Source organism: Miscanthus floridulus, chromosome 11 (genome assembly GCF_019320115.1).
Source record: "Miscanthus floridulus cultivar M001 chromosome 11, ASM1932011v1, whole genome shotgun sequence".
NCBI lineage: Eukaryota > Viridiplantae > Streptophyta > Magnoliopsida > Poales > Poaceae > Miscanthus > Miscanthus floridulus.
The window spans coordinates 45332441-45350288 of record NC_089590.1 but is presented as its reverse complement, the minus strand read 5'-3'; the positions used below and the strand labels follow the sequence as shown (position 1 = coordinate 45350288).

Genomic DNA, 17848 nt, shown 5'->3' with positions numbered 1-17848 from the left:
TATGCGCGCACACACACATAGAGCACATATATATGAACATGTAGAAATAGGGAGGAGAAATGTGATGTCTTTATTTCTTTCCTTTGGATGGAGTAAAGAGAAGAAATAATCTGCAATCACAAGCCTCCTTTATAATGAGAAGACAACCGGTGAATCCTTTCTCGTGATTCATCTTCCATCTATTTATTTGCTTGTCTAAGTGTCTTTTTGTTTGTTTACTCACAATTCCACGTGTTTCCATAGTGCAGCATCTCGTGATTCACCCACATTAAAAAAATTCAAAAGAATTATTACCCTATACTATGTAGAGGATATATATTATTTATTTATTTTATATGGACGGAGGGAGCATCTCCTAATAATTCTAAAAAATGTTTAGTTGGTAAAACAATAAATTTTAGAAGTGCCTAAAAAAATTAGGAGCATATTTGTTGGCTTCTTCCAACAATTTTTAAAAGCTCACTTCTAAAATATAGAAGATAATTTTGTATCAGGAATCCTGAACTATTCAAAATCACCACTTTTATACTGAGACATTCCCCGTGAGCCATTATGAAAGATGCATCTTCCTTCTCAGCCCAAAAAAATAATCTTCCTTCTCAGCCGATCAGTTTTGATTTTTTCGACCCCTGTACACCATTGCTGTCAAAACGGCTGCTAACATAAGCTTGCAATGTCTTTTTTTTTTGCCCCTCTTACAGGTGGACCCCACTCGTCATCCCTTCTTCGTCTTCCAGCCTCCCCACTGGCGGCGCGGGCGCGCTGGTCCGGTCCGGCCGGGAATGCGCACGACGTCCGGGATCCCGAGCCGCGTCGGGCCCTGGCGCACGCGGCCTCGCTGGCGGCGCACGCCACAACGGAGGGCGCGACATCGCGGTCGGCTGCATGGCAAAAGACGGCGAGCGCGCGACCGTTCTCGCTGGAGTAGGAGGCTCGTCAAGATGTGCTTCGTCCTTGTGGCCCGCTTCCTCTGCACCTTCTCCTTCCCTCCCATCCACTCATCTTCTTGCTCCGTCCTCCGCTCGCAACGCAAGGTCTCGACGCACGTGCAGACTCTGTCTCGGCGTCCCGCTGCCGTGCCCTGTCTAAGAGGCGCCGCTCCCGCCGCCATGGTCGCGCGCGCCGAGGCCGGGGACTTCGCGGAGGCCCGGTCCGTTTGGGAAGCTCCGCTGCCCCGTGCCTCCCCTCCACGGCGTCGTGCCTCCTCCCGGCGTACGTGCGCCTCGTCAGCTTCGACGAGATCCTCCTCGCCGTGCGCGAGAGGCGGCGTCAGGGACGTGGAGTCAGTGGTGGGCGGTGGGGGTGGATGGCGCCGGCAGCGGCCACCGAAGCGAGAGGCGGCCTGCTCGGGTCAGGGGCCACTGACGCCGCTCGGGCGCGAGCGCAGCTCAGCTCGGCTTGGTTGCCCAGGGAAGGCACGTGGGCGGGCATGGAAGTGGCGGCGGCGGATTTGTGCCGCTCGTGGCAGCGGCAGTAGCAGCGACGGTCGGGGGGGGGGGGGGGGGGGGGGGGGGGGGGGGCGGCGGCGGCGGAGGCTGGAAGATGAACAAGGAGATGACGCTAGGGGCCACCTAAACAAGAGGGGCAAAAGGGGGCATTTCAAGCTCATGTTAGCTGCCGTTACCACATAGGGTTATTTTGATGGAAGCCATTATAATTTTTGTGCTTCGGAGATTTGTCATTATAGTTCAGCTATTTGAAAATTTGCCATTATAATTGTTGAAGTTGTTGATAGTTGCCATTATGGACATATCCAACGTCTTTGGGCCCACCTGCAGGTATTGCATGCACACTGTATTTCCGTATGGACCGAATTGCCCCTGTGGACAAAAGGATAAGGCCCGATTCCTATCAGCTCGATTTAGCGTTTCAGTCGTACGTGTCCGTGGCTGAACAAGACTGGGGCGTACTGGCTTTCCAGCAGCCTCGATTCAGGTCTCGCGCGGCGGCGGCTTTGCAGACCGGCGTGGGTACAGGCTGCCGGTCGCGGCATGCGAGCAGTCGTGGGCGGGCCGTCACTGCGGAGGCAGGCGCGGCGGGTGCAGGTGGCGTGGCGGTGGCGGGCGCAGGTGATGCGGCGGAGGCAGGCGGACGCTACGGAGGCTGTCGCGGCGGGCGTAACTGGCGCGGCGGGCGGACGCTGCTGAGGCAGTCGTGGCGGGAGTAGCTGGCGCATGCGGTCGCTGCGAAGGTAGGTGCTGCAACGCTGGTGGCTAGAGGAGGCACTGCAGGCACTGGTGCCAAAGGCAGCCACACAGAGATAGTTTACTGAGATTTTTGTGAATGGGAAGAACACCGGAACTTTCCACGAACAGCAGGTGACCCAACCATCGGGGTCACTGCATCGCCGTGCCCACCGCAGCTCCCGTCTGAGCCTGCACTGCCTGCGCCCGCCTGCGCCACCTGCGACGACCGCCTATCTCCCACCGTCATTCCCCCTTCTTCATAAGTTTTCTCTCCCTTAGGGTTCTTAATAGAGGTCCTAAATCTAAATATTTTGTGGTGTATTCTCTGAGATTTGGAATGGGAAAGGAGGCCCGAATCCTCCTCGTGCCCTCTGGATTCGTTTGTTCATATGTGTTCTTAGTTTTTTTCCCATTTTCGTCTTGACTGCGATCTGATTTTTCTCGGAGTTTAAGTCAATCCAGGCGATGATTTTTTGGGAATAGGTTTGTATCAAGTCGAATTTCATGTGTGCAAAATTTGGGCTCAAGAGCTTTTGATTTGGGTCGGTTTTTGTTTGATCGTTGTGGCCGCTCGTCTGCCTGTTCTTTGTTCTCGGTCTTTCTGTTCGTGAGGCACAGGCTCTGATCGATGGGTGGAGACAGCAGCGCTACCAGTGCCGGTGCTCTGGCACCGAGCGTGCTCGTCTGAGCAGCGCCCGTCCCCAGGCCAGAGCAGGCACTCGCCTTCTCCTGTGGAGCACGCCAGCCAGCAGCCAAGCGCTCGCTAGGCTCCAAGCGGTGCTGGCCCAAGCGGCAAGGAGGCCCGCCCGTCGCTCTAGGTCTTCGAGACCGATTTCTCTCTATGCCGTGCTTCGTTCTCCCTCTCTTTTCTCTTGTTTCTGATCGGCTGTCACCGGACGGTGCTATGTTCACCGCTCTCTCCCAGGCGGTGCACCGTCCTGCTCTAGGCGGTGCCCTTTGAGAGCTGTCCGGTGCCCTCAGTTTCTTGTGATCGATTTCTCTCTCTCTGTTTGTGTTTTTGCCTCTTGTGTTCCAGCGCTAGGAGTCGGACTCAGGTCCCATAGTTCGATGCCCAGGCAGAGGAGTCCGGCTACTGGTTTTCCGTTTGCTGCTCGTCGCGGTGCTTGCAGACCAACATCAAGCGCATCAGCTCTGTGCGCTCGTCCAGCGCCGAGCAGAGCTCGTCGTGAGCCAAGGTGAATCTGTCCTTAATTTTGATTGGTCAAAAAGTTAGCTTCTTGCATCTGTTTTTCTCTGTTCGTTGCTTGATCCTTCTTCAAGCACTTGCATGTGGTGCTCACCTGCGCCTGGCACCCGCCTACGCCCGCGCCGGCCTAGAGAGCCGCCGCCGGCCACCTGCGCCCGCACCGGCCTGGAGAGCAGCCGCCGCCGAGAAACGAATCGAGCTGGTAGGGTTCGTCTTCAGGGCTGAATCGGTCGTATGGCCAGGATGCCTTATCCTTTTGTCCATAGGGGCAATTCGGTCTATACAGAAATACAGTATGCATGCAACACCTGCAGGTGGGCCTAAGGGCGTTGGATACGTCCATAATGGCAATTATCAACAACTTCAACGATTATAATGGCAAATTTCCAAATAGCTGAATTGTAATGGCAAATCTCTGAAGCACGAAAAATTGTAATGGCTTGAATCAAAATAACCCTACCACATAAGTTGACGGCAGTGACGTATAAGGGTCGAAAAAATCAAAACGATGGTTGAGAAGGAAGATGATTTTTTGGATGGCTGAGAAGGAAGATGTATCTTTTATAATGACGCACAGGGAATTATCTCTTTATACTTTCTTTCTCTCTTGTACATCTGCATCATGAACTATGTCTTACTCTTTATTCTTCCCACATCCTTCCACCTCTAGATTGGCACGTCGATACACACGTGTATATTTTCACGTGATATGATTGTTTTTCCCACACTACTACAGAAAATTTATCCGAGGCGGACAAAAAGGGTTAACCGAGGCGGTTTTTGCAACCACCTCGGTCCAAAGGTCACGGTTAATCATGGCCTTAACCGAGGCGGTTGCCCTGCCCACTTCGGTTAATCGAATAAAAAAACAAAAAAAGGAAAACCCGTGGATAAGCCTGGCGAGCCCATCCACACGCCGCCACTCCGGTTGCCAGATCTGCACCGTGCTCGCCAGATCCGCACCACCGCTCGCCGGATCCACAGAGAAGGGAGGGACGGAGGGCACGGGAGAGTGGATTCACCTCGTAAGAGGAGATCCACGCCGCCCTAGCCCTGAGAGGGCCGCGTCACCGCCGTCGACCCATGACCGCGAGGCTACGCGCCGCCCTAGCCCGGAGAGGGCCGCCGTGGATCCGCGACCCCAGCCCGGAGATGGCCGCGCCACCACCATAGATCCGCGACTTCAAGGCCACGCCCGCCAGGTCGCGTGAGGCCGCGCGCCGCCCAAGCCCAGAGAGGGCAGCGCCGCCGCCGTAGATCCACTCCTGCCAGGTCACGCGTGGCTACGCGCTGTCGATCCCGCGCCCCTGCCATGCCCTGAGCTGCGTGGAGAGAGGGAGAGGGAGCGGGATAGGAGATGGAGTCGCGAGCTCATGGGAGGCCGCATGCCACCGAGCCAGCGCCATGAGGAAGCCCGGCACCCTAAGCAGCGACATCGTCGCCGGATCTAGTGGAGAGAGGGAGAGGGAGCGGGTGAGCAAGAGAGGGAGAAGGAGTGACGTCGTCGCGAGGGAGGGAGTCGCGAACTCTGGCGGCCGGGTGAGGGAGAGAGTGAGGGACGCGAGCGACGGGGTGAGGGAGAGAGTGAGGGCTAGGGTTTCATTGTTGCTTATATATACTGCGACGTGGTGTCGGGCCAAGATGGGCTGAGATGGATTGTTAGTGGGCTCGGCTATATTAATTGGGGCGAGCAACCTTATAAGAGGCCCGTCTCCGAAAATGGGGGTATTTTTTTGCCTCGGTTAATAGATTTTAGGTTTTTAACCGCCTCGGTTAATAAAAAATAACCGCCTCAGTTAATCCAGGCATTAACCGAGGCAGTTTTAAAGCCTGTCCGTCTCTGAGGCCTATTTGCAAACGCTGCGCAAAAGATTTTGTGTAGTAGTGCCAAGTGCGGAAAGATTCGAAGTTGAGATAGATAATTGTTGGAGAGCAGTTTTTTAATCTTGCTAAGAGCTTGTTTGGATGGCCATATATCCACCTCAATCTATGTGTGTTGGGTGAGTTGGTCATCCAAATATGGCGTAAATAATCTAGATTAGGAGTGGGTTTTGGTAGCTCTTGGGGGTTTAAGGTCTGTTTGGATCTCCTCCTTTAAACTTTATATAGAGCTCTAAAAGCTGCTCTGTTCGTTTGGGTTGGTTTGGCTTATAAGCCATGACTGAAATTACTGTTGGCTGATTTGGTGTGAGAGAAAAATATTGTTCGTTGACTGATAAGCTATGGCTTATAAGCCAAATACGACCAAACGAACATGTTGTTTATTAGAGCAATTTGGCTCACTTTTGAGCTCTCTAATGTGAGATGGGATAAAGTTTAAATCAAATTTTAGACCACTTGTTTTGAGCTTTAACTTAAAAAAAATTAGAGAAGAAAATCGAAACAATGAAAATCTTTTTGAGCTAGACTTTAGTAAAAAATTTTGTCCCGTGAGTTGGAAAGAGAAGTTTTGGAAGGGTTCAACACTCCAGCTGTCCAGCCACAGCATCTACACGTTTTCGCCGATGGTCAACGTCGCTGTTTTGAGGCAGGATCGGCCCGTGTGCGGTTGTCTCGTGAATTTTCTACCAACCGCATTTCTCCGGCACGACTCGAGCTCGACACACGAAATCAGACATGGCCGCCGCCGCCGTCGCCGCTCCTTCCTGCCCCGCGCCTCCGCGCGGGCTCCGCTGCGCCAAGACGGTGCCTTTTCCCTCCGCCACCGCATCCAGCCGCGGAAGGGTCGTCTATGGCTCCTCCTACGCCCGCCGGTGGCAGTGCCAGCCTCTGGGCCCACCGGCCGGACGCTGCGACGGCGCGGATCCGGCGGCCAACGGCGCGCCGCACGGCGGTAGTGAGGATGAGCTGCGCCTACTCCCCCGGCGGTAAGGGCCTAGCTGCCGCTGATTGATCCCAGTGCCGTGAAGCTTTATTTCTCACGCCCCCTTACTGCTCGCTTACCGCTCCTCGGAAAGTGCCATATCCTGCCTCAAGCTTCTATTGTAGTTTCCGCTTGCCATTACTTTGTAGCCATACTTTCTTACAGGTGTCTAGTGCTCGGCCAATCGATCTAAAATGCTGTGGTGAAAGGCAGCTCGATAGAAGCTGCATGTAACGGATGGAATTGCCATTGTAGTTCATCCTTTGATTTGAAGCCGTGATTAGCTGGAATGATGGAAAGTTGAGTCTTGATACATGTTGAAATTAGCTTCTGGCAGCTCTGGCTGTGAAATTGAACTTTCCTGGAACTTCTTTTAAATATCTAATAGCTGTTTGCCGTTCCCATGCAACAATGGAAATTTCATGAGTATCATAAATACAATTAAAATATCAATTATTTTTATACCATAAAGATAGATAGGCACTACGCATCTATGCTTATTATGTTATCTTACTGCCATACAGCTTTCAGCTTTGTCCATTCATAGTTTGATTTAGTAGATTTCATTCTCTGTTTTATTCATCTTCTTTGTGTGATAGACAGCCCATCAACTTTGGGCATCTTTGTGATTGACCTAAATAAAGACTTTCAGATGCCCTGTATACTTCTTGTTTTTCTTTCAACTTTTCTAACTCTGTTATATGAGCAGAACTACTGCTTTATATTCGACATGGATTTTATCTGTGAAGCTTATGTAGAATATTTAGAAAATGTCTAATGATATTGTCTACTTCTACAGCTGAAACAATCACCGCATGCTCTTGGAATGAATATGTGATCTGCTGTGATGTACCTGTGCTTATTGAGTTTTGGGCCTCCTGGTGTGGACCTTGCAGAATGGTCACACGGATTGTCGATGAGATAGCACAAGAATATGCTGGGAGAATAAAATGCTATAAGCTTGACACTGACGATTACCCACAGGTTGCTACAGCTTACAGCATCGATAGGATTCCAACTGTTTTACTCTTCAAGGATGGAGAAAAAATATATAGTATTACCGGGACACTGCCAAAGGCTGTTTATGTGAAAGCCATTGAGAAATCTATTGCAGAACAATGACATATTTGGTTAATATTCTTTGGTTCAGAGTTATTGATCTGTATACTTCATTTTATACCAGATAGTGCAGAGAGAACTCAAGGTAAAATTTGAGTTTACAGCACAATCATCTTATCTAGAAGTATGGGACTGATGGTGATCCTTTTGCTATACAATAGCAGTGTAAATATAGATGTATTTCTTAAAAGCCAGAGTGTTTCTTTTTTTTTAACCAAAAAAATTCCCCAAAGGCTGTAATGTATTACAGGGCAGCATATTTGAGGCCCTCTGCGATACCTTATTAAATGAAACCAAAGTTAGGTTTTCCTCAATTTTATTGTTGCGTCTCTATCATCTAATTTTTATCTGTTTTATCCTTTGTGCGTTCCATAGATTGTACATATCTTGCATTTACTCACTGTTCGCCTAAACGGTCGTTTAACCCGTTTAAACACCTTGTAAACGCTACACGGTGGTGCGCCGTTTCCGTTTAATCACCCGTTTACCCCGTTTAATTGGCCGTTTAGCCCGTTTAATGGGACGTTTTGCCTGAATAATGGCTAAACGGTAGGTGACCGACTGTATAATCCCGAGGATTTGGAGGGATTAACCGAACAAGCCTTTAGTGCAAGAACATCACTGCAATCTGAGATAATTTATTTTGTCCAGAACATACTTCTACTTTTGCTAACTGCTAAGGTCATATATGATACCTTTTTTAGAGTTTATACTATATGATATCCACATTTTGTCTAATTTTCCTGATTTTTTTAAGTGAACGAGAAGGGGATCTGCCTATTGTATTACTTAAGAAGACACAGACGGGCAAAGCTAATTTTCCTGATTACCTCCGTATTTCTGAACACTGTTTCTTTAATGCTGGTTTGGATGCCCATGTGAATATTTTAATTGGATGTAGATTAAGTGATTTTCCTGTAAGATCCTGTTTAGCCTTTCCTAATTGTTTGTATTCTCAAGAATGATCAGGAAAGGTAATCTATATCAGGATTGGGCACCGGTGGAGCTGGTGTGGATCTCTTAGTCACTGCTCCTACTAAAAAGATTAGGTGCACAATTTAAGGTTGAAGTGTTAACATGACACAGCTATTATCAATACATGGCAGAAGTATGCCTACTCTAGCTCGAATGCTATTGATCTTCTTAGTGGTATTATGGCCAAATATGCTGTTGTCATGGCAGACTTGATGGTTGCTGCACATACTTTCATGCATGGCATGCACCAAGCAAGTTTGTAATAATTATGTGGTTATGGTAGAATGAATGTGTACTGGATGATCAGCTTGGTGTCACCAATCTCCGTGCATCTTATTCAGCACTCAATTCCCTCAGCACATGTGGTCACGACTCGTGGTGCTCGCTTCATCCCCAAGTCAGCATGGTGAAATGGAATTGGTCTTTGGTGCACATGTTGCAGCTATGTAATTTATTGTTATGTCCAGCATTTAAGAGCCTGATATACAGCCTTAGCATGAAGAAATTGCTTGGTTCTTGCAGTACTTGCACACCATCTGCCAGTGACTAGTTAACCACTTCATGACTGTTGTTCCTTTGGACTTTATCTGGCCTGTTATGCCATAATAAGAAAATTATTGGATCACTTATCTGCAATTGACATGAAGACATGAAGTTACTGTTGATTGTAAATATCAACCAGTACACCATCTGGTCTGGGACATTTATGAGCAAGTACCTTGGGAGCCATGCCAGCTGAACATGAATGGAGATCATCTTTACCATGGGTATAAAACATCATGTGGTTATTGAACTACTCGAGACCTGAGATCCTGAGAAACGTTTGAAATCAAGTGGTTGGTACCAGGAAAGTAACCATGCAATTAGGTTTGTAAGTGCTGATGAAAAATAGCATGTGCTGAGACTATAACATAGTGCATGCCTGTACAAGTTTATGGTGGTAATGGTTGATGTTGAATCCAATAACAACTGAAACAATCAACCATGATGACAGGATCAGTAGTTGAAACCATGAAGATGTGGGATTGATGACTGTTGTAGTATGTGGGTGCATTGTCAATGTCATCATCAGATGTACTGGTCTGGGTGTTTAAGGCTTCTTCAGAAAACTTCATGAGCCTTTGGGTACCTGGTGAGGCATTACCTGCTTGTATCATCGCAGACTTGCCCCTCTGTCCTCGCCAATACAAGAGAGACACCTGTATTGCACAAGGTGACACGGCACTAGAGCTTTGGAAGCACCACAGCTAGCAGTCAGGCAACTCAATAAGACAATGACTCATTTATGCTTGATGGTCTTTAGTGTTAGTGTACGTCTCTGGTGCTAGTATGGTCAACAACATGAAGTACCTAACCTGTGGGTGGCAAAAGACTTTGATGTGATATGGATAATCATTTGCAAGTGTTGTTCTGCTGATAATGATTTTATACATAAGGTAGAAGTTTAGATTGAGTAGGATTTTGGATTTTTTGCAGGAATGGCGTCAAGTAGTACAGACCTGCAGTGATCTGATTACAGTAAGATGACCATGACTTCTCAAGATTTTTATGCTGGTACTAGTGCTTTGTGCGTAGCAAGTTGTTCGCTGGTACTAGTGCTTTGTGCGTAGCAAGTTGTTGCACTGGAACCTAGGACACAATAGTTTTGGATGTTTTGGATATATTGAATACAAAATTCCTTAATGTGAAGCGTATCCAGTTAGATTTATTGTTAAGAGTATCCCCATTTGCCTGCATCAACCTATGTCACATAATTTTGCTGATCCAATTGGGTTTTGGCTATGGAGAGGTGCTGCTGTTCAATTTTGGAGAACTATTTTCTACATTTGGGACTTGGAAGTTGCTTTTGTTCAATGTTGCATCTGATCTATCACTGCCCATAGGACAAATTGTAGGAGGAGGAAGCCTGAGATGTACCTGCTCCAACTCATTGTATGAGGTTTATTAACATGGATTGCCCTAACTGTATAATAATACTATAGTTTATCTGCAGTAACGTGACATGTTAGTGATGTTCTTGATTATGAACACAGAACCCATGTGATTCTGAGGTTCCCCAAGATGGGGTGCAGTCCCTTTCAATTTGTGTGCTTCTTATGAAGCAAACCAAAATATGGAAGCAGTTCAGTGGATTGGAGCAGAGTCTGATACGCTGAGAAAAATCAATAATTGAGAAACCTATAATTTGATTTATCAGGTATAAATACACTTGTCAACTGTAGTAATTTAGTATCTGTTAAGGCTTTCCCCCCTTTCTTCAGTCTATGTTTCTTTATGTTCCTGATCAGGATTTATTGTAAATATATAATTATCTTTTCTACTGTCATGCTCTTATAGTCTTATTTTTGCTCCTGTTATGCTAACATGTCTTCCTCGATCATTGAGCAAATGCACAGACTATTGGGCTCCTGACAACATGCTTGCCTCCATCTTCATTCCAGCTCAAGAACCCATAGTTCCCAATGTAGTTGTACTCATATGAGTTCCTTTTCACCTGGCTGACCTGCACCGTGACTGTGAACGGCTGTTTGCTGCCTTTGCCGCTGAAGGACAGCGCCGTCGGCGAAACCGTCACCTTCATCCCTGCTGGCGCCGTCACTGACACACTGTACTTAGCTGGTGCGGCTGCGACGTTTGTCAGTACCCTCTTGAACGTGTGTGTGGCGGAGTTGGTCCTGTTGAGGATGACCATGAAGGACGGGTAGTTCAGGTCCAGGTTTGCTCCGGCGCAGCTGGGGTTTCGCCGGCCGGTGATTGTCGATATCTGGCGGCTGCTGTAGTGCAGGGCGCACAGGAAGTTGACGTAGTCGTCCGCCGCCACGTCGTACACGAGGCCAGGGTCCATGGCCTCGTTGGGGCTGACGTGGCCACTGCCAAAGTCCAGTGGCGTTCCTGGTGACCCGCTCGGCATGCTGACGATGACGTTGCTGGCGCTGTCCTTCATGTACGCCGTTGTCATCATGGCGGACCGGATGGCCGTCGGGCTCCAGTCAGGGTGCACTGACCGCAGGAGGGCGACCACGCCGGCGACGTGCGGCGACGACATGGACGTGCCGGAGATGAGCTTGTACTTGGTGAAGAGCTTCTGCTTGCTGAGCTCCATGATCTCCTTGTTGGGCACCCACGCCGCCAGGATGTCCACCCCCGGCGCGACGATGTCCGGCTTCAGGATCGTCGGGCTGATCTGGCCGGGCCCGCGGGCGGAGAAGTAGGACACAGTCGGCGCCGGCTTGACCCCGAGCACCGTGCCGCCGAACTGGACGCTCGCCTTGGGCGCCCCTCTGGCTGGCCGTGCCGTCGCGTACTTGGCGATGGCCGCGCCGTCCGACTGGGTGACCAGCACCACCGGCATGGTGTACTCCGTCGGCTGGAGGAACTGCTTCATGTCGCTCGCGATGATGGCGCCGAGGCCGCCCTTGCTCTGCACCTCGTCCATCTGCTCCTCGATCTCGGTGCTCGGGTCGGCGGAGCAGAAGACGTACTTCCCTCTCACGTCCTTGCTTCTCAGGCTGGTGGGCTCGCACCTTTGCTTGCTCCTGTTGCCGTAGCCGTAGTAGAGGTTCGCGCTGGCGGTCGGCGTGCTCAGCGGGTACACCGACTTGCCCTGGACGGTCGCGCCGCTGCCGAGCGTGACGGTCGCGGTGAAGTCCCTGTCGACGCTCGCGGCGCCAACGGTCGTGATCCAGGGCGCGCCGTTCATGATGGTGTACCCGTCAGAGCCGTCGTTCCCGGCCGAGCACGCCACGAAGACGCCCTTCTGCATGGCGGCGAAGGCTCCGATGGCTATCACATTGGTGTCGTAGGACGTCTCCGGGAAGCCCAGGGACAGCGACATCACGTCGACGCCGTCGGCGATGGCCAGGTCCATGGCGGCCAGCACGTCGGTGGACGCGGACTCCAGCGTGTCGCACGAGAACACGGCCTTGTACATGGCCACCCGGGCCTTCGGGGCGATGCCGGTGGCCGTGCCGTTGGCGTAGCCGAAGTAGCTCGCGCCGCTGACGGCGGAGCCGGCCGCCGTGGACGACGTGTGCGAGCCGTGGCCGTAGTAGTCCCGCGGCGAGTCGTAGTCGTCGGGCGTGATCGTGAGACCGCGCTGCTTGAGGCCCTTGCTGAAGGAGCGCGCCCCGATGAGCTTCCGGTTGCACATGGAGGCCTTGAACGCCTGACCGGCCTCGCACGCGCCTTTCCACCTCGCCGGGACGGGGTCCATACCGGCGTCGCTGAAGCTCTCGCTCTCCGGCCAGACGCCCGTGTCGACGATCCCGATGATCACGCCGTCGCCGTACTTGGACGCCGGCCAGACGCCCGAGCCGCCGCTGCTCAGCCCGAGGAACGCCGGCGTGTGCGTGGTGTGGAGCCTGCCGTACGTCTCCGGGAACGCCGCCACGTGGCCATCCACGGCCCTGAGCTCCTCCAGCTGCCGCGAGGTGAGCACCGCGCTGAACCCGTGCATGACGTGCGTGTACGTGTACAGGTGAACCGGCGCCGCGCCCTCCCCTGCCGTCGTCGAGGACGGAAGCGATGACAGCACCGAGAGGTACCATCCCTCGTGCTCCACGAACGGCGCCGGCATCTTCTCCACGTCCATGTGGACGATGTACGATCGCCGCTCGCCATCAGCCGCCGCCGCCGCCGCGGCGCACGACAGCAGCAAGAGGATGATGGCCCCGAACAGCACGGCGCGAAACATGATCGCGACGTCAGAAGCAGCCGCCCACAGACTGGCTGCGGTCGAGCGGATGCAGTGAGTTGAGCTGAGATGCTTGAGCTCAGAGCTGCCGCTTCTTATGCATCAGCAGCGGAGTGGAGAGCTGAGCTGAGCTGAGTGAGAGTGAGTGAGTGGATGCCACGAGTGGAGAGCACTCGCCGTCGCGTCGCCGGTTCAGTGGTGTGGTGACACCCTACCAGATAGTACATATACATTATATACACATATAATGGATTCCATATCGGCCATGCATGGGATTAATCAAACACAAAGGCAAATGATCAACCGGTTGATTTACCGGTTGTTATCAACCGTCTTTTTTGGGCCGTTCGATGCGGAACGTCGGCCTCCCCCTGCCTGCGATCATGCTGGCGCGTGCGTGCGTGCGATGCGTCCACTCGGCTTCCGCGTCGAGCAAGCAATTATGCCGGTGCCTGTGTCCCTGCCTGACACACGAACGCAAGCACGGAACACCCTGCGACAATCTCTCCTCTCTCACCTCCTTGTGTGGATTTTGTTTTTTTTTAATTTCTGAAAAATTTGTGAATAATTTGATATATATTTTTCTGATGTCTGGAATTCATAGAAATAATTTGTAAATCTTTTTGAAAAATTTGGCATATATTTGTGTTATTCCCAAATTACATCACTCTTTCCAATAAATTACACGGAAGAAATCATTATAAATATAGTAATAAGGAAGTGTAAATATAGCTATAAGACACTGTAAGTGTATGATAAAAATTTAGTTAATGGGAGGTCTAAAACAACTCGTTGTTGACTAGACATCTCCAAATCAAATGTCACACACGGAAGAATCTGAGCAAGATCGTCACCAAATAAAGCAAAGCTCAGCCCTGGGATCACCCCATGGGTGGCCTGCATGTCTGTCGACGTTGCAATCATTGTACAGTGCCATTAGCTTTTCATTATAACATGTATGTAAATGATAACCGGCGTCTGGTGCGCGTCCATGTCACTGGACTTGCTTTCCTCCCACGACAGCGGCTCTTATTCGCACCTGCTCGAGCCAGTTTGATTGACCAGTCTCAGTGTATAGTTTCATTGCGTTGTTTTTAAGACTGTCGTGTCATATAAAATGAAATGAAACTCGGATGAAACATCAGCTCTCAATGTAAAGTATCATTTCATGGTTTTATAGATATTAAATTCCAAGACTCATAGAGAATTGGTAATCGTGGCAAAAGTGTTTTATCCCCATAAAACTCATTTCTTCTCTCTCTTCATTAAAACATTGTCATGCCATAAAAATACAATGTGACAGTCTATTAAATGTAAATGAAACTCTCACAACTCCCACTGAGAGCCTGAGACTAGCCCCTATAATCCTCCTGCCTGCCTTTAGAATGCTAATGCCATGATGACACCTTGTTTACTCGCCAATCAGTTCGTTATGCAATTGCAGCAGTGCTTTTCAAGTCAAGCCGCGCCACTTGTTGGCACTTGGCACTGTTGCTACGTCAAAGAAATTCAGAAAAAAGGGGCACGATTTGGGTATGGATATGCTATCTGTTTCCTTCGATATGATCGCGTGAAACCGATGCACAACAGGAACAGCAGCGCATGAAAACAAACGCACCAGGGCGCAGTGCTGTGGGTGCTGCGTGCACTCAGGCAATCAGTCAGGCTGGCATGCATTCAGATTCAGGGAGGGATGGTCTTGGTGTGTGTGCGGTGCGGTCAGCTGCCTTCCCTTCATAATGTGCTCCTTTTCCGGCATTGTGCTCCACCGCCGGCCGCCTTCTCGCCGCCGTACGTCTTCGGTTGCGGCGGAGACCGACCCGTCGACTGGATGACTGGAGGACAGGCGGGCAGCGAGCACTGAGAGTGACCGGTGACACCGTTGAGTTGAGGGTGGAGTACTGCAGGAATGCAGCACGATTGCGTCGTCCTTCCATTCAATTCCGAGCCCTATCGCGTAACGGGTTCTGATTCCCGAGGGTTGCATTCTCCATTTAATTCTTCTTTTCGCGTAACGAACTCTACAACCACTGACGTCTGACGACGATGCCAGTCCGGAATTTAGAAGCATTTTCAGGTGGATGTGGATGTGGCATCGTCGATCTTCCTTGCTCTGAGTTCCTGATCAATGATTACAACCTGTATGAACTGATCAAAGATTTCAGGTGGAAGAGTAGTGCAGCACGGTCGCATGCACATTCAATTCTGAGTTTCTAGCGTAACAGATTCTAATTCCTGACGACGATGGCAACCGAAAGCGACACCAACTGCTTCTCAGATTGCCAGGCTGCTGTCCGGCGCTGCACAAATCATCACGTTTTCAGGGACAGATCAGTTGCTTGCTGTGAGCTCCAAATCAAATCAAATAGGAGTATATATATAATATGAACCTGTCATCGCACTGTTCCATAATTTTGTTCAGTTGAGTACTCCGTCTGAATTCCACACGAAAAACCTTGCTTCTTGTAAACTCATTGCATACATGGCACACTGCACTCATAATTGCAATAGCTCCATAGATGCAACTGGGCAGAAGTAGAAGGCAGAACAACAAGAGATTGGTAGTACTGTACAGTAGTACTATAATAGCAGTGGTTGTAGAGGCTTGCTATTGCTAAGGTGGCAATTGTCCTGGCAAAGCCTTTTTTCAGTGGCGATTACTGATCATTGGGGTGTGATTATGAAGCGAGAGGCCGCCGGCAGCATGATGCAAAGGTGAACGATGGCGATGATGCTTTGTTTAGGTCGATTATTACTCTTGTTATAGCCGTTGGTGTGTCAAGCGTGCGGCTTTTCGCTTGTTGTGGACACAAGAATACCAACGAGAAAAAGGATCGGAGAAGGTGGCCGCTTTTGTTTCTAGACCTTATCAAAAGCTTAGCAAATATCTTAGCAAAAGCAAACTGTATGCTTCATGTGTATGTGCTCTAAAGCAAAGTTTGATGTGTACTTCCAGCTCTCAGGTTATATGGTGATATGGTCGAGGATAAATAAATCTTTTTCTTTCTTTTAGAAACGAAGACAAGACAAATCAAAGCTTGGGCGGTATGTATCCTGGTTATGGACTTATGTAGGCCAATGGCTCAATGTAGTTGTCTTGATTTTGATAAAATTTTCCTTTATCCAAAAAGACAAATCTTAAAGATGCTAAGAAGTTGGAAAGAAAATGAAAGGATATGAAAAAAAAGGTGATAGGCTAGCCCAACATTGTCCCTCTGTCAGGGCCCAGTTTAAGAACGGAACTACCAAACTGTCACAACAAAAGTAATCATACTCTTATGTTCCAAGCATAGAAAAAGATGTTTATTTTTTCTTTATAGAGGGAAATGATCAAAAGAGAAGCTATCTATTAGAGCACTCCCAACCCAGAAACCACATGGTTTATACGATTATTAATTGGGGTGTCATCTAAGCAAAAAAATTATGTGGCACTGAAATTAAATAAGAGAAATGAGGAAATGGTTTCTTATTAATAAACCATGTCTACACGTGAACCAAGATATGAAGAGATGTGATTGGTAGATGAGGAAGAGAGAATATATGTGATTGGACAAAAGATTATTTCGAAACATAGTTTCTATTTGTAGTGTCTATAAAAATTAATAAACATAAAAATTATATGTGGTTTCTGTGACTGCTCTCCGAAACTATGAGTAGCCACCGTATTACCAAGACATCCCATTAAATTTTACAGAAAATTCCTTGACACAAAAAAACTTGGTGTTCTTATTTTAGCACCAAAACTTCAAATCTTCCTTATCTAGCCTTGCATAAAAATTTTGTTCCCAAACTGACACTACCGTGCATTTAGTCATCTTCTACCATGAACTGTCATGTGGGCCATATGCAAAAAGACGAGAATACCCTGTCTTCTCATCAGTTACATAAAAAGGAGAACACTCCGATCTCTTCATTCGCACGTGAGCACCACGCGCGAACCTAACCCTAATGGAGGCCGGCAGCGCGGCCGCCGTGGGCAGCATGGCCCCGGCGCGGCTCCTCCCGGCCTCGCGCAACTCCTCTGGCGGTGCCCCTCCTGGCCCCGGCGCGGCCGTCATGGCACCTCTTAGGCCTGGCACTTCCGTCCTAGACCTAGGCCCTCGCGCTCCACCCGCTCCACCTAGCGTGGCCCAGGTGAGTCCTCCATGGCCACCCGGCTCTCCCCCAACGAGGCCTAGCTGTTGGACAAGCCCATCCCCTGTGCGCAGCTCCAGTCGGCTGATGCCAGCCCCGCACTCCCCAAACCCGTGTGCCGTTGGCCCACAGGCGCTAGCCAGCGCCGCTGTGCGCTAGCTACTGCTGGCCGCCCACCCGTCTCGATTGACCAGCTCCTCCCCTGTGTTTCCTAGGAGTGCTCGTCTTCCATTAGACACTAAGCACTCAAAGGAGAACACCAAATTACGCAGTTCCGTCGGGCACACCCCAAGGGAGAACCTGAAAATCCACATTTTTCCATCAGGATCACAAATGAGAGAACAAAGCTTACACCATTCTTAAACCATTTCTTACATCACTTTTATTATAACATCATAGTATAATATTTATTGTTATACAACGGAATATAATCATGTTATTAGAGTTATGAACAATTTAATTTAACAGCGGAATATAAACATGTGATTAGAATTACAACGGAAATAAATATCTATTCATGACATGATGAAGTATGGATATATAAAAACTATGACAACAGATTATAAACTTTCATTTATAAAAAACATTTGGTAAGAGTTATAAATAAAAACTATGATCGCAGCGTAAAGGAAATCCTCTCTGAGTCCACCAGGAGGACTCCACACACAAGA

The 17848-nt window shown here is 49.4% G+C and overlaps 1 protein-coding gene and 1 pseudogene across 1 annotated transcript; one reads left to right on the top strand and one right to left on the bottom strand.

Moving 5' to 3' along the window:
- Window positions 1-5935: 5935 nt before the first annotated feature.
- Window positions 5936-8324, top strand: LOC136494969 (thioredoxin M3, chloroplastic-like; annotated as a pseudogene).
- A 22-nt stretch (window positions 8325-8346) lies between these two features.
- Window positions 8347-13206, bottom strand: LOC136494968 (subtilisin-like protease SBT1.7). The gene has a single exon (XM_066491147.1). The coding sequence runs from the start codon at window positions 13041-13043 to the stop codon at window positions 10728-10730; it is 2316 nt and encodes a 771-aa protein (XP_066347244.1). The 5' UTR covers window positions 13044-13206; the 3' UTR covers window positions 8347-10727.
- Window positions 13207-17848: the final 4642 nt, after the last annotated feature.

Coding starts and splice junctions, on each gene's coding strand:
- LOC136494968 (XM_066491147.1), bottom strand. CDS start 13,043: ATGTTTCGCGCCGTGCTGTTCGGGGCCATCATCCTCTTGCTGCTGTCG.